A 19989-nucleotide genomic window follows, 5' to 3' on the forward strand; every position below is an offset into this window, starting at 1 on the left:
CTGCACCCATTGCAGCATAAGGGAGAATTTGGGGTCACCTGATCCAGCCCTAACTATATGCTGTAGCGAAAAGGAAAGTTTGAAGCCTAATCTTAAAAGCAGAGATAGTGTCTGTCTTAGCAGCCTCGCTTCTGTCAGTCTGCCCCAGGGCAGCTGTGGCTACAACTGTAGCTTGCCTCCACCAGTGTGTGAATGTGACAGTGAATGAATAATGGAATTGTAAAGCGCTTTGGGTGCCAGCGCTATATAAATCCAATCCATTATTATTATTATTATTATTATTATTATTATTATTATTATTATTATGAAAGGAGTCTTTTTTATTTTATTTTATACTTAAACAGTTTATAAACCCCGCTGACCACTGCTCGTTTATCCGTGTGAGCACATCTGTGACACAGAAAAGTCACAGAAATGTTGGAAAGTTCTGGCGCAACACCGTGAGCCCGCGGGGCCTGCAGTGACGGGCACTTCCGTGCTGTGATTTAATTGGCTGAAAGTTTGTAAGCCAGTCTTAGGCTCCGCCTTCCTCCCCTGTGTTGAAGAGTAGCGCAGCAGTGCACTATAAAGGCTCTGAGGCGAGGTGGACCGGGTCACTGACCGGAAGCAACACAGCAGGTCATCACAAGACTGTGAACCGGCAGGCTCCCAGGCAGGTGAGTGGCTCATCCCACAGGTGTGTTCCGTCCTGACAGCAGTCGTAGAGCCATGTTTTTAAGCTGTTTAACCAACTAACTCGTGCGGGTTGCCCAGCTGAGCTTTAGCCTTCGGTCTTACTTCCAGTTAAAGCTGCGGAAACAGCTTTTCTTTTAAAGAGAACCCCATGAAGACGAAAAGCTAAGGCACAGATCGGGAGACTGATTCGGAGAAGCCGTTTGTTTGGTGCTGTGTTAAGTAACGAGTCATAGTTCCTCACATGGGTGAAAGTTCACCGAGTAGAAAGGGGAAGCAATGAAAGACGGACCTGATTAGCTCTGCTGGGAATCATCGTCATGCTGCTCAGAGCCTTTGCTTAAACTAATATTGTGCACTCGGTTACCTAAATCTTTCTTAGCTTCAGAGCCTTTCAAAATCAGGCAATCTGTTGTTGTGAGATTTCATCTCCGGTTGTGGCCTCAGTGTGTGGGCATGTGCTCTGAGTAGTTCAGACAGGTAGTGACTTTTCCCACTCGGATTCATTTTTCAGTGGATATTTTCGGTGGATGGTTTCACAAGATAAAAGCCAGAGCTCAGTAGACCACATTATGTTTCACTTCTTTTAAATCGTCGGGTGACCCCATCAAATAAATCCAGGGACCATTGCAGGGCTCTGACTGCTTTCCAGCCCATGCAAAATAACATTACACATCTGTGTGTCTTTTTTAGGTGGAACTAAAGCATAGAAAACACTAACCCTTTCAAGATTTCCCTTTAACCTACATAAGTGTCTCAGTAGTTTCCGATAAAGCGAAGTCACCTTTGATATCTTGACTTTGAGTTTTAGCTCTGGCTAATACACAGTAGTTTCCCCATCCCCCTGATATGGCCCAACACTGCAAGGATGTCACACACAAAGCAGTAGGAAGAGGCTTGATAGGATTTTAATGGCCACTTTACTGGATTCAGTTGTCAGTGAGATGATCATTTTGAGAAGTCTAAAGCAGCCGGTTGTGTTGCATAAAAGCCTTCTTCATAACTTGTACTGTTATCGCAGGTTCATCTCGCACTTGATATCAGGGTGCACAGTGTCAAACTTTGCTTTGTAATAAAACTGGTGAAGATCTCATCAACTGCCACTCAGGAAAAAAAAAAACGGCGTTGCTCAACCAAGCTGTTGCAATAACGTGTAATTCTGAGTCACGCACAGGCCAGAAAGATCTCTTCTGGATTGCCAGAGCTCACGAAAAACAAAAGTTAAATGATTTTATTCACACTGACATCCAAACTGTGTGAAATGATTGAATAGTAGCTCTATAAAAATGCCAGTCGTGGCTGAGACTGTTGGATTTGAGGCTCGTCTCTTGCTGATCGCCGCCTCCTGTCAGGTCGATGAAGCCGACCTGAGCACTGACTTCAGGTTGCCGCTGGTTGGCTGCACACCTCAGGATGCTGCTGGCTGTTTCTCCAGCAGGAAGATCTCAGGACTCATGCTTCTCCCATTCATCTGCTTCTGTTGTGTACATCAGGTCATGCATGTCAGACGCTTGTTAACAGCATCCCAGGTAATACAGGTGGCGTCCATTTATGTCTGTATGCCATCTGGCAGAACGCAAGCAGATGCCATCCACATGTTGCAGGCACCAAAGGGAGAAGGGACAGATTTTGCTGCAGATGTTTCTTTCCAACTGGCTAACGGGCCTCTTTCCTCCTTCCTTCTCTTGCTTGTATCTCTTTGTTGTCTTAACTATATGCTTAAGATACAAAGACAGGTATGTGCGTGTGCGTGCATATGCACAAAGACAGGTGTGTGTGTGCATGCATGTGCGCTAATTACCAAACTGAATATCCCCTCGTTGTTCAATGTGATGAGTCTGCCTACTCTGAGGTTTTCCGAGCTCAGGAAGTGTCCTTTGGGGGGAGTGACTACCCACCTAAGAAAATTTGGTCAGAGTACAGATTGTATTACCTCATTAAATAAAACTCAATGCATTTTCTTTAACTTGTAAAGAATATTATTTCTATATGAGACCCTAATTTAAAAATGCAGTACTGTGCAAAAGTCTTGAGCCACCCCCAATTTCTTAAAAAACTAATAATAATATTTCAAGAAAGTATGGCTTTTGGAAACAAAGGTTTTCTTTTTCACTTTATTTCCTTTCCTATTCAGTTCTTGTATCTCACTGTTGAATCTTTTTTGTTTGTTTAGCCACGTAATGTGACCTATGACACATTTGTCCACACATAACAGAAGACTTGGAAACAGGACAAACTTTAAATGGACTCTTCAGGCACTTTGTTACCAACAGCTTGTCCCAAAAAGACATCATTTGGTCCTCTTTTCTTTGGCTAATTGGAGATAATGTATCGGAATTTCAGGAGCAGGACCGCGCCTCCAAACGCGCTCCGTCCGGTTGTCATCTATATAGGTTCTGCAAGCTGTTCATTCTCGTTTACGTGCCCCACCCTCCCTCCCTCCTTGTTCTCAATTATTTAACTTCTTCATTTCTATTTAGTGCATGGGGATCTGCCAGGCCCGGGAGCCACCGCCAGTCCCCTTTGAGGCCTTCCCCAAACCGCAGCTCAATTCATGTCAAACCATTCACTTTTACCTACTAAAACGCTGTCAAACCTAAAATGAGGATGTGGGCCCAGCTAGTGAAAGGAAGGATAAATGAATCGAGATTCCCAAAAAGCTGTTAGGTGAAAACTTGGCATCTTGGTATGATATGTTTACCTAAGAAGTGTGAGGTCTTTTTTTTAAAAAAACAAACAAAAAAAACCCCATCTACAGCAGACTAACCATATCTGAAAGTCATGTCATTGATAAAAAAATTCAGCAAAGACCAGACGGATGACTTGGACCTTCAGCCGATCTATTGTTCACTGACACCTCATCAGAAAATGTCTCGGTGGAAGGGCGGCTGTCAGGAAGCCTTTCTTGATGAAGGGAAACGGGGAGGAAAGGCTGAAGTTTATTCAGCACATCTGGGTAGAAAAACACACAGTGGAACAGTCAGTCATGGATCGGCCTCCCCAGAGCCTGGGCCTCAGCATTATTGAAGCAGTGTGAAGAGAACAAAAGGCAGAAACACCCAAAGAAGAGCTTTGAATGTCCTTCAAGAAGCCTGGAGAACTATTCCTGAAGAGCCTCACAGAGAGCTGCTCAGAGTTCAGACTGAGCTGAAGGATAAAGCTGTGTACACCAAATTTTTCATATACTGTTCCATGTATATTTGCACGAGTTAACACATAATTTTTTGTATTATTATTATTTTTTATGGTGCTTCTGATACAGGTTTTTATAAATCCTAATTCCCACTCCTAGAAGAGACACGGCAGGCTGGCTAGGGTTGAAACGACCTGCAGTGAAACAGAATAAATTGCTGATTAATTTTACAGCGTTGCATGGCCCAGTTAAGTGTTACATTTGATCTTCATTTAAGACACTTTTTCATTGTATTCATGTAATATGGTAGTTTTTCACTTGAGTAATTATTTTGGCCTAGTTCTCATTTAAAGAAATATTTGACACCAGCGCAGCACTGCTCGCCGTTTCCCGTTAGATTAATAATATCAGATGTCGTCCATTCTGCCTGCAAGCCGCCACGAGAGCTCGTGAACACTCAGTGCCCTGCGGGACCGCGGTTCGTGCCATTAGTTCTGATTTTCCTCGGACTCTCATCCATATTTTGAAATTATCAGAACTTTCATAACCACAGAGTTCTCTCGCATGATTTATCATCCCTGTTTTCTTTTTATGTTGTCGTCACATTTCCTTCGTTTTGAATGCGAGTGCAAGAAAAATGTGAGGATCCGTGTTCTGTCAGGGAGCTGTGCTCGCACTTAGAAGTCCAAGAATTGAATTAAAGGAATAAGCCCCAGATGATTTTTGTTTCACTCTTTTTAGTAACAACAGGGACTTGCGATGTGTCGTCCAGCCATTTGTACTTTCTTTATTTCTAATACACTTCAAAGCATAAATCATTCTTGGGAGTTTTCCTTTGATGCTGCTGCTGCTGCCAGTGATGTTAGTCATGTTACCCTAACTGCTGTGAAGAGCTGTTAAAATGTCAGGCTTTTATTCTTGCAGTCTTGAATCACATTTTGGCTCAAATCTTTCCTTCAAACACAGATAATCATGGAAGAAGAGCTTAAAAATCATAAGTTCAGTGATTACGTATGCATAATGCTTACGCCTTGACTTAACAAACACCTGTCTCATTAATTCTTGCTTCATACACAGCTTTGTTTTAATGATGCTGGAAGTTGACAAGAAAATACTCACTTCCAAATGTATCAGTTTTTAATGTAGTTTCGTCTGTGTTACATCATAGTGTTGACAAATGAATTTGGCGTGGCTGAGCTGCCTTTCCGCATGCATTAAACTGACAGGACAAAGATTGCTGCGAGATAAAGTATACCAGCTATTTAAACACAGAGTATCATAGAGAAAGCCGTTATTTCATCATGCACAGTGGGCAATGTGAGGCGAGTCTCTGTTTCTGACACTCTGTATTCCACGACACAGATTGAATCCAGCAGTCACAATGGCAGACAGCGGGAAGACTAATGAGAGTGCAGCTCCGGCAGCAGAACCAGCTAATGGAGAGCAGCAGGTGAGGGACACTGTGACCTGAAATGATCCCTAATGCATAACACGAGTCTACTGTGAACTCATTTGACACTTGATATTTCCCCGTTTTGATCATCTACTCTTGGAAATTAATAATTATTCCTTATTGATTACTAATACAGACCTGAAAAGAGCTGAACTATACTGTACTGTGAGACAGGATTGTGCTTTCAATAACGGCGACGGTTCTATTTTTGTCCTAGACTGTTGTTTCACGAGTGAGCAACTTGCCCTTGGTCAGTTCGGCGTGCGAGGTGGTTTCAAACGCCTACAGTACCACCAAAGACAGCGTTCCCCTACTGAAGGGAGTGATGGATGCAGCCGAGAGCGGGGTCCGGACTCTGGGTGCAGCTGCCACCGCAGGGACCAAACCTCTCTTGAACATGATCGAGCCACAACGTAGGTTCCCATATCTGCAAATCCGATGTAACGTATGATAATCGCACAAAGATGTACCTCAAACAGATATTTCATGCTGGTTGCACATTAAAGGTGAGAAGCTGAAGTCAAATCCATTGCTGCCTCAGGGATAGAATGCAATAGAATCATAAGACTGTTTCTTTTATTGTCATGAGAATAAACTTTCCAAATTTTATTGTGGTGTAATTTGAATCTCTGACACTCATCCAGTTCTAGCTGTACTGTAAACCTGACACGATGCCTGTTTTTTACAGAGTGGTATTACTCTCACTGATTCTCGTGTTGTCCTTCTGTTGTGCACTTGTTGCAGTTGCCTCTGCAAATGAGTACGCTTTGAAAGGATTGGATAAGATGGAAGAAAAGTTGCCTATTCTTCACCAACCAGCAGACAAGGTCAGAATATTTTAATGTAGCATCAAAAAAACCTAACCCTATTGTGCTTAAATGCTGTCATAAAAATCCAAAATGATAGACTTGATAAAGAAAACAGCTCTCTGGCCTCCATGTGCTTGTTTTCTTCGTATTGGTGCATTCTGGATGATTTTGACAATACAGAAAACGCAAAATGCTTCGCTGATCATTGCTCATTTACCTCTTTTCCACTAACGTGTTGTCACTGCTGGCACTAATGCAAACTGAGTAGTGGCAGCATTTTACAGCAGCATGAGCACAGTTTATCAGCTAGCATTAATGATAAACACTGGGGTAATTTCAGAGGAAGAAAGTCGTGGCAGAATTTTATTTATTTATTATAGTCGGCACCAAATCGAGCTCCGGCACCACGTTGGTTTTCAAAAGAAGGTAATTATCTTATCTCGACTTCCTCAGGTGGTGTCAGACACAGTGGGAATGGTGTACCAGTCTGTGGCAGGGGCCAAAGAAGCCGTGGTGGGGGCTGTGATGGGTGGCGTCGAGCTGACCCGGGCAGCAGTCAGCGGAGGAATCAACACAGTCATGGGCACCAGGATGGGCCAGATGGTTAGCAGTGGGATGGGCCTGGCCCTCAGCCGATCTGAGGACTGGGTCGACCAGAACCTACCGCTCACTGAGAGGGAGCTGGGTCAGTAGCTGTGCTAATCACTTCATCGAAAACACTGGGTGGTAATGAACCCGTTTGCCTGTTGTTGAATTATATGAATGTGTCTTGACAGATAAAGGTTTAAAAAAATGAATAATTGAGATTATCCCAAAAAATAGGTCACAAAAGCAGGATGAGGTAATCTGGTGAAATGGGGGGGGGGGTGGTCATCATGACTGTTGAATTCGACCACCGTGACTGAACACGTGGATGGTCGGTGCTATTCATAGAGAGGCAGGGCATTCCAGTGAACTTCCCTTCTGTTAACTTGGCCCAAAAAGTACCTGCAATTTCCAGCACTCGCAGCTTTGACACCTGCTACTGTGATGTCATGTTATCATGACAACCTGCCATACTCCACTGTGGAAGCTGTGAAAGAGCCCCGTCTCTGATTATGGCTATGTGGCACAATTGCAACTGTGGCAGCAGCACAGTTGAAGTTGTTCCTTTAACCATCAAAGTGGCTTTTAATGAAAGCACAGTGATGCAGCGTTATGTCCTTTTGCTTGCACAGAACTGATCAGAGGCTCTGTAGTGGCTCTTAGCAGCAAAGCTTCAAACAGATGGAGGGGAAAAGTGTTTCCATCAGTCATGACATACCCAACACCCTGTGCAATGAAGATGCTACGTATTTTAACGGTCTATTTCTGTTAGTAATGTCAGGGTCACACATCTGATTTAGCACTCGCCTCTTTCAGCTGCTGTGGCCGAACCTGCCAGCAGCGAGGTAGCTACCTCTTCAGACAACCCCAGCTACTTTGTCCGGTTGGGGAAACTCTCCACTAAGGTACAGGAACGAGCTCTTCAGCACTCTTTGGATCGGGCACGTCACTACCGGGACGCAGCCTATGGTACGGTGGCTCAGATTACCATCACTCTAGACCTGCTAGAAAGCGCCCGCGCCAGTCTCGGTTCAGCAGGTAACCAGATAGGAGGAGCCTCTGAGAAACTCCTGCAGCGCTGGACCGAGTGGAAGCAGAAGCACGGAGGACATGATGGGCAGACGGAGTCTGAGCCAGAGCCAGACGGGACCAAAAATGAGTCTGAGGTCAGGACCGAAAGTCTTTGAAACAGATTATTCAGCTGTGTTTTACAGATATATTTCATAGCAGCATTTTTACTTTGACCTCCTAAGACCCGAACTGTTTCATGTCATGCATTTTTAATTTCTTTGCTATTTGGGCTGATTGGAACCTGATGAAGGTAAAAACAAAGCTGATTTATTGATATTTTTTTTTAACCTGATTTTTGTTCCTTAGAAAATGAGATCCACATATGAGAACATTTGTTTAAAATTTAGTATTGTGGTCTAGACAACCCAAAATGTGATGTCCACATTTGACCTCTGACCTCTCCTTCAAGGTAAATAGACTGATTTTTGAAGGTTGAAGTGATAATGTATAATGTGTAGAGCCACCTTATGACCTCCTCAAGGTCATAAGGTCAAATTTTCATGTCTTTTGTTTCAAACGGCTTAATTCTTTTGCCCTTTGTTTGTCCTGGCAACATTTACATTTCACATCTGCCTGTCTGTCAAGTTGATCACAGAATGTGTGTGTTAAAGACATTATTGTCAAAAGGAAGGGAATGAGCTGCCTAGTTAATTAGAAATGTATTATATGATATAATCTCTATGAATAATGTCCAGTTACTTGCAGATCAATCCACGATCTGCTCCTAGATAATGTTTGTCTTTACTGCACTAAAAACTTGTTGAAGTACATTTAAAAAGAACAAAGAAACAATATTAATATATCCCCTTAAATAAATGCTGCCCAGAGAGTGAGCTTGCTTGGCATAGGTTCACACTCTGAGAGCTTTTTATTTACTTTCCACCGTCATTTCCTTCTGTGTCATTGTTGTGCTGTTTACATTTGGACTGTCCCGTTATCTTAGCTTTACATTTTATTCATTTGGTTTTTGTTTCCACTTACGTTCACAGCAGCTTGAAAGGCAGACCCTCTCTATGGTGCGTGGTCTGAGCGACCAGCTGCGGTCGGCGTGTGCCAGCGTGGTTTCAAGTGCTAAAGGTCTGCCGAGCACAGTCCAGGACCAGCTGACCGCGGCTCGACAGTCTGCCGAGGAGCTGTATTCCTCTCTGAGGAACACGAGCACCATCACGCCGGTCCTCCTCGATCGGAGCCGTCATCAGCTGAACCAAGTACGCGTCATGCTTTGCTGTCTTTACTGCTCCAGCTGTGCAGCTGCTTAATTAAATGTAGCTCATAGCTCGAGTTTTTAGTTTCACCCACAGCGCCACCACTCTCCACGTTAGTTCTTGTGTAATGTCACTGGAAAGTCCCATGCACTGCTGATGCTACAACATTCAAGTGTATGTTATACACTTACCAACCACTTTATTAGGTACATCTTGCTACTGCTGTGTTGAACCCCTTTTTTTTTTTTTTTTTTGGTACAAGGCCTAATTACTGGTATTTGAGTTACTGTTGCTTTCATGTGAGCTCAACACAGTCTGGCAGCAAGGTCAGGTTATTTTCCTGTGACGTCACCAGGCATTTTTATCTGGAGAACTGCTGTCTTACACATTGGATAATATTATTAATTTATTTGTTGGACCATTCTTAATCCTGGATATGGTCGTGTAGGGAAAAGCCCAACAGATCAGCAGTTTCTAATCATCTTTCTTTCCCATTCTGATGCTCAATCTGAACCTCAGCAGGTCGTCTTGACCACATCGAAATGCAGAGAGTGGCTTCCATGTAATTGGCTGATTAGCTATTTGCATTAACAATCTGCTAATAAAGTGGCTAGTCAGTGAAACTAATTTGTTTTCAATCTCTGATGGTGCTCAGTATTATTTCAGATCATTTATCCTCTTATTAACTGTACATTTTTATTAAAACTGTACTGTTGTGTGTGTCCATCCCAGGTTCAGAAGTCTGTGGATGGTGTCATGGACTATCTACTGCACAACACGCCGCTCAACTGGCTGGTGGGACCGTTCGCTCCTCAGATCACTGAGCATGCAGGGGGCGACGTGGCAGAGAAGGCCGGACCAAACGAGTAGACGCGAAGACTTCCTGTGCTCCTCTGAGATGATTCAAAGTGGTGTTAGGGGACTATTTCTAGATGTTGATGAACCAGCTCAAAATAGGTGCCATAATATTCATGAAAAACTGTCATCATCATAATTCTATCAGTTTTTGACACTACATTTATCATGCAGAAGTTAAAATCTAAAATGTGGCCTTAGGAAATGATTGTTTTGCACTTTATTATTTATGGTAGATTTGTTGGGGTTTTTTTTTTTTTTTTTTTTTTTTTTTGTGTTTTGTTAATCTCTGAAAGATTAATGTGTCTTTAAACATTTTTGTTTGGAAGGAATTCAAAACCTTCCCAAAACAAAGTAAAATCTAGTGGCGTATAGGAAAAATAATATAGAAAAGACATGAGGACATCTTGAATCAGATGCATTTAATTTGTTTTCGAATTTTACCTTCAGTATTCTCTTTCTGGAAAGAGTTAATTGTCATTAAACTGATATGTAAATAAATTTCTAACACTGCAGAATCATGTATGAGCGAGTGACTCTTTATTTATGTTTGGAAACAGCCTCACACACAGGTTAGAAACAGGAGATGGTGTCAAACAGAAAAATGAGGATAAAAATAAGTCTAGAGAGATTATTTGTTTTGTGAAGAAGAAATGATTGATTTCCCTGTTTCATCACAAAAATGGAAGTCTTTTTGTGGATGTGGAACTCAAGAAGCAGCATTAGATCAATAACATAAAACAAATTAACTGTAAGATTAAAACGCCTAAATAAAAAGGCCAAAGTCAGGGATCGTGTCCACAGAGGGGCTGGGGCCGAACGATGCTGTTCTGACCTTGTGTGTGATGATCAGCTGTGGTGGTGGAGGTGGTGTAGGTGTAGTTTGCTGTGCTGGCCCGTCGCTCTGAGGGCTGACATTGGCGGTGACGTCATGGTCGTTGTTTCGAATGTCGGGAGCTAGCGCTGGGTAGGAGGCCGCGCGCTCTGCTGGGGACACAGCTCACTCAAATCTGAACCCCTCCGTCGTCGACAGCCGCCGATTAACTACGTTTCAGGTAATGTCTTCATTCCCGACTGATTCGGCAGATTCCCGGGATGTGGTACCGGTCATAAACCCAGCCGGGACGCTGTTGGGAGGCGCTCTAGTTTTGGGTTGGCTGACTGCGTTAGCAACTCTGCTAACAGATAGCCCGCTAACACTAGCGTTTATTCGATTGAAAAGCCGCGATCTGCGTATAGTTCGTCACCGAGGACGCTGTAGCATTTAACTTTCGTATTTTTCACGATGACACAGGGCCACCGGTCGAGTTTCGTCCTTCCTTTTACACCTGTATGCAGTGTCAGACAGACCAAACGTCCAGCGAGGCTGTTTGCTAATGTTTGCTGTGAGCTATTCAAGCACAGGACGCCAATTGTTTTCTTGTGCGGACAAACTCGGACTGGGAACAGCCAGCTGGAAGTTGTTCGGCTAAACTGCACGCAGCGCAGTTTTAACGTTAGCCAGCGCGGTTTCGTACTGACGGGGTTTTTGTTTTATTCTTGTTGTCTTTTTCACAACTTTCTCCATGACCAAAAACGTCTTGTGCGGCGGAAGAAAGCGCGAAACAGCTGAGTTAGCGCATGTTTCACACACCGTCATTTACCTTCTAGGGTGTGTGTGTGCGGCTCTTTGGACCCTTTGTTTCCGTCACCGTGCACAGCTCTCCGTGTTTGTTCAAACTAATCCCACAGCTTCCTACTTTTAAAACTCGTGCTTGCTTTGATGTTGTAAGAGGTGCAGTACATTCGGCGATCCGTTTCACTGGTATTTCTATTGCTGCTACGTTTTTGTGTTTTCTAATAATTTTGAAGCATAGTTTATTTATTAGTATTTTCAGTGTGCCAAAGTCCAGGCCTGATTTTGCAGTAATCGTGGACTTTGGCCTTCAGAAGTTGGGGTTGGTCTTAATTTTGGTTTATGAAGTTTATAAAACTGCGACAGACCTTCATTACAGCTGCAAGTAGTGGACCATAACCTTTAATTCACAAAGACCTCTTTTCCACTTGTCCAGTGCCTAATCTAGAGCTGGTTCAATGCATTCCAGTAAATGGGGGGGGAGGGATGACTACTTTCTGTGCCAGAAAAGTGTGAACCAGCTCAGTGCTGCAAATTTACTGGTTGTAAAAGTTGGAAGGGGCTTTAGCTAGAAAGTAACAGTATTTGCCAAATAAGCCCCAGGATTTGTCTGCTGTGATTGTCTTTTTTCTTTAAGCTATGTAACGATCAGTCCTCAAGCCTTTCAGAGCTGGACTGGCTCTGTGTCGGTGCAAAAGAGGTAAAAGAAGTCATGATGTGCTCAAACTCTACTCTCATGCTGCAATGCCAATCTCCAAGCTCTTTTAGCTCCAACCTAAAAGCTTTGTAATCAAACAGGGACTGCTAATTATTCTCACTAACTTCTGCAACCCCATTTTCAGGATTATCCTCTCCCATCCCCCTTACCCCCTCTGTCAGAGCATGGCTCAGGAGACCAATCAGACGCAGGTGCCAATGCTTTGCACTATGGGATGCGGTTTCTATGGTAACCCCCGCACCAACGGCATGTGCTCGGTCTGCTACAAGGAACACCTGCAGAGACAACAGGGAGGGGGGCGGTCCAGCCCCCCTGGAGAGAAAGGTAGGAAGATGGGAGAGACATGACCTATAAAAAGCAGGGGTCTGCTGGATAAGGGTGTACCAGGTGAATAAGTCAGGAGCTTTTAAATGGGAGTCACTCAAAAAGTGCACTGGAAATAGGGAGCCGAACTAGCTAAAAGGGGCTGGAGAACAGAGGTAGCATTAGCTGCCTACACTGTGGCATCAGAAAGCAAGAGAGTTACATTGCCATCTGTTGTTGTACATTAACTCAAAGTGCATCTGATCATGGTAAACAAATACATGTAGGGAATGTCAAGACGCTTAGAAGCAAGTGGAAAGTCATCCATGTGTGAGGCAACAACAGATTTTTGTGACTGATCTGACTGTCCTCCCCCCTCCCCGACACACACATGCGTGCACACAGCTGCTACTTCACCAGCGGGATCACCAGGATCGGCCGGTACAACTGTGGAGAGCACAACCTCAGAGCCCAGTACAGAGGTGGCAGGAACCCCACCTGAGGAACAAACAACCAGGTATGCTGAGTTACGCGTAGAAAAGCGCAGAGAGCCGTGTTGTTTCATTGAGTCATTGTGAATCAGTGTTTTAGATGTGATTCATCAAGGAAAAATATACTCCGTGTTGGCTCTTTGACTAGTCCAGTCAGTTCATGCTAGTACCGCAGCTTGCCTCTGCAGAAGGGTAGGCAGTTGTGTGCATATTTATTTATGAAAACAAAACCTTCTATCACCATGGTGCAGTCATTTTCTGGGTGAAAACATTTTTACCTTACCCTGACGACCCCAACCTTCTAGTAAGAACTTTTCAGCTATTTCAATTTGCACGTCGACATTGACAGGTGAGGTTGTGATGAGCTTCTGATGATTATCAAAAGCCAAATTAAGTGTACGATGGGCTGTGTTGTCATTGACACTGGAAGAAAATTAGCTAGAGGATGGTGTAGTTTAAAACTTAGCTTGAGGCCCTGTTCTGAAAAACTGCAGCGTAATGCTGAATAATTTTTTGCTGGCCAAGTTCTTTTTCTGCTATTCGGCGTTTTGAAGGGCCTCTTTTATAATTTGCTTTAACTTTACCATTGGGCTAACCTTTTTAAATGTTAAAAATGGATTTAATTCACTGTGAGGAAAGTGCGATAGGTAAGAAAAGTTCTGCGAGGCTCTTGAAATTGCTAAAAATGGTTTTATATTGCAGCGTGTGCACTGGATCTGTTTCCTCCCAAAGGGGACAAAACCAAAGCAAAGAGAGTACCAAGATAAATTTAATCATTTCAATTCTTTTTTTTTTTTTTTTTTTTTTTTTTTTGTGTGTTTTTTCAGTATTTTTATTTAATCTAAACTGAAATTTGCTGACTTGATTTGATGCCCTGTTAGTCCCAGCTCCACCAGCCCAGTAACTCAACAGATGACAGCTATGAGCATCTCCCAGGATTCAGGAGCTGTGGATTCTGATCGAGCAGAAGCCGAGGAGGGTGAAGAGGAGGGTACTTCAAACAGCACAGGTAAACATCGTAGAAAGCAGTAGTTCATTCCCTACCCACCGTCCACACGGTCGGCCCTACTCAAAGCAGAGGAGTACACTATTAAGAACTGCTGCGTGAATAAACAATGGGACGCACTCGCCACCGTGTTCCGGGAGCGTGCCTGAAGTGATAAACACAATATGCTCTGTGATGACTCCATTGGTTTTCCCGTTTTATTTCATTTTGCCTTCTGCTGTGTGGCATGTTCTGTGTTGCAGTCAAATAACTGTGTAAGGAAATCGTGTTTTTACGTGTTTAAATAATATTTTATAAAGCTTAAGTTACGGCCTCTGACCCGGCTAGCATATTTGATTGGTTGAAGTTAATTGTGTTGTCTTTTGTACATGTGCATAAATAAACATACAGCTGTTTTACATACGGTTGCTTTGTTTTTCCCCACCAGAGCCAGTCGGGGAAGCTGCGCAGGCTTCGTCTGATGGCGACCAGACTCCTGATAAAAACAAGAAAAAGAATCGCTGCTTTTCTTGCCGGAAGAAAGTAGGACTTACTGGTAAGTGAGGGAAGAATTTCACTCAAGTTTCTTATCTGTTTATCCTGTGTTTTATGAGTCGGCAGGGGTTCCTCACCCCTAATAAGACATTGATTTGGCACACGGATGTATGTGGTGCAATGTCAAAGACATCTTTAATATTCTTCGCCTGCAGAGCTTTTGGAGCTAAACCTGTTTTTAAAGGACAATAATGACAGCTGCACACAAATGATTCATATGTGCATTTATTCTGTGATGATTGCTTATGTACAGCGAGCGACATTCTGCACTTAAGTGATACATTTCACAGTGTGCAGCTCGGTCCTTTTTTTTTTTTTTGCTTCATAGGAGACTCTGAGACTTAATAGCAATGATTATATATCAGCTTAATTGAGACCACATCCTGAGTTAGCATGTAAAATTGAGCAACATCATCAAGGCCCAGTCAAACTGAATTTAATTAAAACCTTACACAGGGCAGTGTAAGAATAAGTCTGTAAAATAATCGGGATGTAGTAGGACTGGGTGATGCATTTCTTTCTTTTTTAATATAGCCTCAGTCTCCCTCTGCACCTCGAGCTGACTCTGTTTTCCTGCAGCTTGGAGAGAGACACAGGGCTGTTCCCAACAATGAAAAATAACTCTTTAGTTTACGGATAGACAGCATGAAAACTGAGTTTTCATAATGTGTGTGTGTGTGTAACCAAAGCTTATTAACTTTTGGAAATGGTACGCTAAAAAGAAGTCGGTGAATTTTACCTCACAGAAGTTGGAAGATCTGAACCAAGTCATGTGGTGAGATTTACCGACCTAACAAGGCAGCAGTCAAGGAACAATTGCCGTATTTTTTTTTTAAGGTCAAATGAATGTTTTTGTCAGTGGTGTCTTAGTAGTCTGGTCTGATGGCAGGTAATGCATCAAATATGCTGTATATAAACCCAAACATATGTGGGTTTTACTGCTGGCCCTATCTACTGCAGCACATAGTTTCCTTGCTGCTCTGTCCTCTTGTCTGTTCTAACACACTGATTTGGGGTCAGCACCCGAGAAATGAAACAATCCCAAATTGAAGAAAATAGCCATTCTGCCCCAAAACGAGATGTGAGTTTTGGTCTCTGGTGTCCAGATACATGTGATATCTATAATAAAGCGTCCAAGTTTAATTGCTTCTTTTTCCTCAAGGTTTTGACTGTCGCTGTGGCAACCTGTTCTGCGCCATCCATCGTTACTCCGACAAACACGACTGTCCCTATGATTACCGGAGCGCAGCCGCTGCCCAGTTACGCAAGGAGAACCCCATCGTAGTGGCTGAGAAGATTCAGAAGTTATGAGGACTGAGAGCAAAAAAGAAGTTTCTGACTTTGTGAATTTGAACAATGGCGACTTGGATGAAAACACCTGATATCGTGGCTTCATTTGTTCATGGTAGTGTAAAGCGGGCGGGGTGGGGGTGGTGCGGTCGCAGCCACAGTCCAGACACTTCCCTTACTAGCATCTCCCTCTCTCTCCACTTGTGGCTGCAGCGCGCGCGTGTGTTTGTATGAAAGTGTGTGTGTGCGTGCACATTTGCTTGAGAGCTGGGGAGAGAGCCATGAGGGCTTGGTGGACATTTGTTTTGCCGTGGGAAGGGCAGGAATTTGATTTTTACCCCTTTTGTTTTTTTTGTTGTTGTTGTTTTTCCACTTAGCGGGATCGTGTGAGTGTATTTTTTTATACAATCCCTGTAGGTAGCTGAAATGAACGAGGATAAGCTGTTAAGGAATGTGTCAATCGGGATAATGACAGAAACACATTTAGGGGGTCTAGTGACTCATGTATCAGCAAGACCTTTAAGGGCTTTGGAATATAGTATTTTATCCCAGACTGAAAAATGATGTCAACTACTTGTCAAATTGGCAACTCCTTTACTCTGTGGGCGACCACATGTAGTACTCCAAAGTCTGAGTTTTCCACATGCGTCTCTCTTTGATATGTAGGCTTGTATGGATACCGGGTGCATGAACAGTCATTGGAAGGGGAAAGCCGGGGAGGGAAACAAACGACCTTGACTTAACTGTGTGATTGATTTTTTTTTTTCTTCTTTATTTTAATGAGCGTATGACATCAGAAGATCTATATTAATATATTGTAGTTAGCTTGAATTGTGTGATTGCATTCTATTTATTTTTTATTGTTTGGTTGGTCTGTGCTGGAGGATTGGCAGCATGTGTCCGCGAATCTTTAACGATTTGCTCTTAACTTTTTCTTCGATTATATTTAAGTAATTCCATCCTGATTATGTAACCAGTGAAGAAGAAAATGCGCGCCCGAGCTCTGACGTGACGGAGCGGAGCCCGGCTGAGCCGCTCGGAGGGAGCGAGTGCAGTAGGATGTCAGTGATTAAGGCTTTGGGTATGAAGCACAACGACGTATGTCCGCTGCAGAGCACAAGCTACGGTGCCATGCCCGCTCAGTTTTGTTCAGCATTCGGGTCACTTGCAGTTTATATCCGAGCTGTATCGCAGCCTTGCTGATGAAATTGCCTTGTCGAGTTGCTGAGATTTTCTTCTTCGGTAAGGCGGCGCGCTCGCCTCGAATGACCTTTTATGTTCTTCGGAGCCTGTATGAAGCTCCACGTTTCTCCTACCACCAGCAGACCACTGACACATGCTGAATGAAAACTGACCCGGGTCGCAGTTGCTCTCATAGACGATGGCGTACGTTCTGCTCAGCGTTGCAGTGCCGCAGAGTTGCGTGCTGTGCTTTTACAGTGTGCTCAGACTGCTTCTAGCTAGCTTCTTCTAGGAAGATCAGTCCCACGTGCATGTGTGCAGTCAAACACGCGTTGCTGTTTTGTGACCGCGTAGTTTGAAATGAAGCTGGAATGTTTAAAAAGCCGCACAGCAGTAGCACAATGCATGGCCGGAACCGTAAGGTTCCCGTTAACAGGACTGTTTTTTTTTTTTTTTCCTCAAATGTAAATACCATACAGCTCCTCTTCTTATAGTATAACCTCAATGTAGATTTTTGCCAGGTAATAAAGGTGGGGAATTAAGGCAACAAATAGTACTCTCTGTATTAAAGTGCTTTTCATAATTATCCAAAAAAATGTGCTACAACTAGCACTGATGTTTTCCCCATCTTGTTTCCTCATTAATTTTTCAGGTTTTTACGTGTAATGTTCAAATTGTTTAATAACCACTAGTATCCCCTGCAGGCCACGTGGTTTCTATTTTACCATACTAGCTACACTCTTAACCAGCCCCCCCCTCCTCCCTCCCGAGCTATATTAACGTTGCTGAATAACAGAGTATCTCAGTCAGAGCTTTTATCCTGTTACTGATTTGTAGCAATAGCGATATTACTGAAAGTTTAAAGGGCCCCAAGCAAGAAATAGAGGGTTCATCTTTTCATTATTAAAAGCTTTCCCTGTAAATGTTGCTTGATGCGGTTCATTATATATTAATGAAAGCTGGAGAAAAGTTGCATTTGAATTTTCAGGGAATGCAATTTAAAAATAATCCACCGCAAAAGGCGAAAGAGAGGAATCACACTCCTCCGTGTGTCGGCTTAGTTCTGCCTCTTCTGATTGAAAAAGAGCCTTCGTCGAGTCTTTGCGTTAATGGCCGACGTGATGACTTGGCATGCCGACGGCGAGACGTTTTGCCGTGGATGAGTTGAGCCCGCAGTGACGGTGATTTAACTTCTTCCACCGTCACACCTACAGTGTAAATTTCAAATTGAGAAGGTGTTAACTGTGATATTCAGGGGGACGAGTGGTTGGTGCTGCTCTGCAGTTCGTTGTGTTTTAGACACAGAATTCTCAGACTTGGTTGATGATTATAAAACATCGTTGCATACGGTAAGCTCGGTTTTCCTTTACAGATTAATTGTCTCTTCATGGGAGAATTTTCCTGTGATGATTGTTCAGTTATGTAAATCATGGGGGGTTGCATGGTTTACGCTCATTTTCTATTGACTGCTCATATCAGTGCTCCAAACGTTTCAGCATGTTTTTCCTGATAAATGTGAGCAGTTTGAATGTAAACCACCACAAGTCACACGATAAGTCGTGTTGCCGTCAGACTGACTGTCCGTTGGCCGACGATGGTTGTCTTTATGTGATTTGAGACATTTGAATCATTCAAATCTTTTGACTGTTTGACTTGCCACCAGCAATTAGGGCTACGTGACCTGAGTAACTGAGATATTATCAGTGCATATACTTGTGTTTTGTTTGGGTTTTTTTTCCCCCTTTTTTGTTGCATTGATTATTGTTTGATGTTCTCACACCTTTCATAATCAGTGTCTTCATCATGCAAGGGTTTTGATTGAGAATAATAAACTTGTGAGTTGGGATGAATTTTCTTCAGCTTCACTGCAGGAATAAAGACATATTATTCTGTCTTTCAAGATGAGCTTTAGGGACTTGAGATGAAATCTACGATGTTCACAGAGGTGTAGTTGCCGTCCCTTGGCACTCCAGTCCCCCAGAAACACCACCAGATATCTTTTTATTTTTTCTTTTAAGAGTTAGGATTGTATGATGTGTAAGAGTAAGTATAAACAATAAAATCACAAAGTTTATTTTAATTTACACTTGTCGTTTGTATTTATTTGTCTTAATGTATGCTAAATAAATACTCATTTTAAAGCCAAGCTCCTTGCACTCTGCTTTAGAAGAAAACCTCAGTATTTTACTGTGATACAAGCTGCATGTGGAAATATACGCGTTTTTACAGCTAATGTAGTTGTGCTGTTATCACCACAGCGGGAAAAGCGTATTTGACTGTTATAAATGACTTTTCTATGATTTTTCACATTTTTGTAAAGCCATCAAGTGGGCCAGTTTGTAGCCTTTGGAGGTCTTGTTCTGATCTTTCTGCAGTTTGACAGCCCTGCCCTAAGACGTAGGGGCGCCACAGGTCAATAAAGGTTATCACCTTTATCCATACTACTTTCAGATCTCCCAGAATGCTTCTGTCTATAGAACAAGGGCTTACTTTGAGTATAAACATGCCTCTGCACTCATGAAATTATTCCCAGGTCAACACGTACAACACCAAAACACAGAATGAGGAAATATCTTTTGAAGGAATGACTCAAAGGGGCGGAATGACAGGAATGACACCGGGGGCGGTCGTGGCTCAAAGAGTTGGCAGTTCGTCTTGTAACCGGAAGGTTGCCAGTTCGAGCCCCGGCTTGGTCGTTGTGTCCTTGGGCAAGACACTTCACCTACCGCCTACTGGTGATGGCCAGAGGGGCCGATGGCCGATATCCATTATTATTATTATTATTATTATTATCAAAGCCTTTCTCTAGCACATGGAGACCACGTTAATTTTTTCATTTATTCTGTTATCTGTCTGAATAATATCAGTTTGATATAGGATATTCCTGTGTTATTATGTATAATTAAGCCCGTTTATTTACATGTATAAGATATCCATCCTACTTCCATCATGATTTAGTCATTAAAGTTAACAATTACAAGTTACATTCTAGGCAGTAGCTTTGTTGTTTGATGTCATCCAGTGTTTAATAAAGGGCAAAAAAAAAGTTAGACCTCCTCTCGGGGCC

The 19989-nt window shown here is 43.0% G+C and overlaps 2 protein-coding genes across 4 annotated transcripts; both read left to right on the forward strand.

The window, feature by feature from the left end:
* Positions 1 to 535: 535 nt before the first annotated feature.
* plin3 (perilipin 3) lies at positions 536 to 10304 on the forward strand. Of its 2 annotated transcripts, none has more exons than XM_085447261.1 (8): positions 536 to 656; positions 5168 to 5255; positions 5476 to 5671; positions 6003 to 6085; positions 6521 to 6752; positions 7469 to 7818; positions 8713 to 8931; positions 9661 to 10304. In XM_085447261.1, exons 2-8 carry the CDS (start codon positions 5187 to 5189, stop codon positions 9796 to 9798), a joined length of 1287 nt encoding a protein of 428 aa, XP_085303387.1. In that variant the 5' UTR covers positions 536 to 656; positions 5168 to 5186; the 3' UTR covers positions 9799 to 10304. The 2 variants fall into 2 exon arrangements, with proteins under 2 accessions (XP_085303387.1, XP_085303388.1); XM_085447262.1 differs by having other exon boundaries at positions 8716 to 8931.
* A 282-nt stretch (positions 10305 to 10586) lies between these two features.
* Positions 10587 to 19002, forward strand: LOC146680368 (AN1-type zinc finger protein 5). 2 transcript variants are annotated; one of them, XM_085447263.1, is made up of 6 exons: positions 10587 to 10838; positions 12241 to 12440; positions 12825 to 12936; positions 13792 to 13919; positions 14344 to 14451; positions 15613 to 19002. In XM_085447263.1, the coding sequence occupies exons 2-6, from the start codon at positions 12281 to 12283 to the stop codon at positions 15759 to 15761; spliced, it is 657 nt and encodes a 218-aa protein (XP_085303389.1). In that variant the 5' UTR covers positions 10587 to 10838; positions 12241 to 12280; the 3' UTR covers positions 15762 to 19002. The 2 variants fall into 2 exon arrangements, with proteins under 2 accessions (XP_085303389.1, XP_085303390.1); XM_085447264.1 differs by lacking the exon at positions 10587 to 10838 and adding an exon at positions 10855 to 12098.
* Positions 19003 to 19989: the final 987 nt, after the last annotated feature.

The sequence above is a fragment of the Copadichromis virginalis genome, linkage group LG23, assembly GCF_057382275.1.
Source record: "Copadichromis virginalis isolate Kocher_CV1m ecotype Utaka linkage group LG23, C_Virginalis_male_GT1.1, whole genome shotgun sequence".
In the NCBI taxonomy this organism is placed as follows: Eukaryota; Metazoa; Chordata; class Actinopteri; order Cichliformes; family Cichlidae; genus Copadichromis; species Copadichromis virginalis.

Excerpts from the sequence above, each read along its gene's own strand:
- plin3 (XM_085447261.1), top strand. The coding sequence starts at position 5,187 with ATGGCAGACAGCGGGAAGACTAATGAGAGTGCAGCTCCGGCAGCAGAA. Across the intron at positions 5,256-5,475 it reads CAGCTAATGGAGAGCAGCAG|ACTGTTGTTTCACGAGTGAG; the intron begins GTGAGGGACACT and ends TTTTTGTCCTAG. Across the intron at positions 5,672-6,002 it reads GAACATGATCGAGCCACAAC|TTGCCTCTGCAAATGAGTAC; the intron begins GTAGGTTCCCAT and ends CACTTGTTGCAG.
- LOC146680368 (XM_085447263.1), top strand. The coding sequence starts at position 12,281 with ATGGCTCAGGAGACCAATCAGACGCAGGTGCCAATGCTTTGCACTATG. Across the intron at positions 12,441-12,824 it reads CAGCCCCCCTGGAGAGAAAG|CTGCTACTTCACCAGCGGGA; the intron begins GTAGGAAGATGG and ends GCGTGCACACAG. Across the intron at positions 13,920-14,343 it reads GGGTACTTCAAACAGCACAG|AGCCAGTCGGGGAAGCTGCG; the intron begins GTAAACATCGTA and ends TTTCCCCACCAG.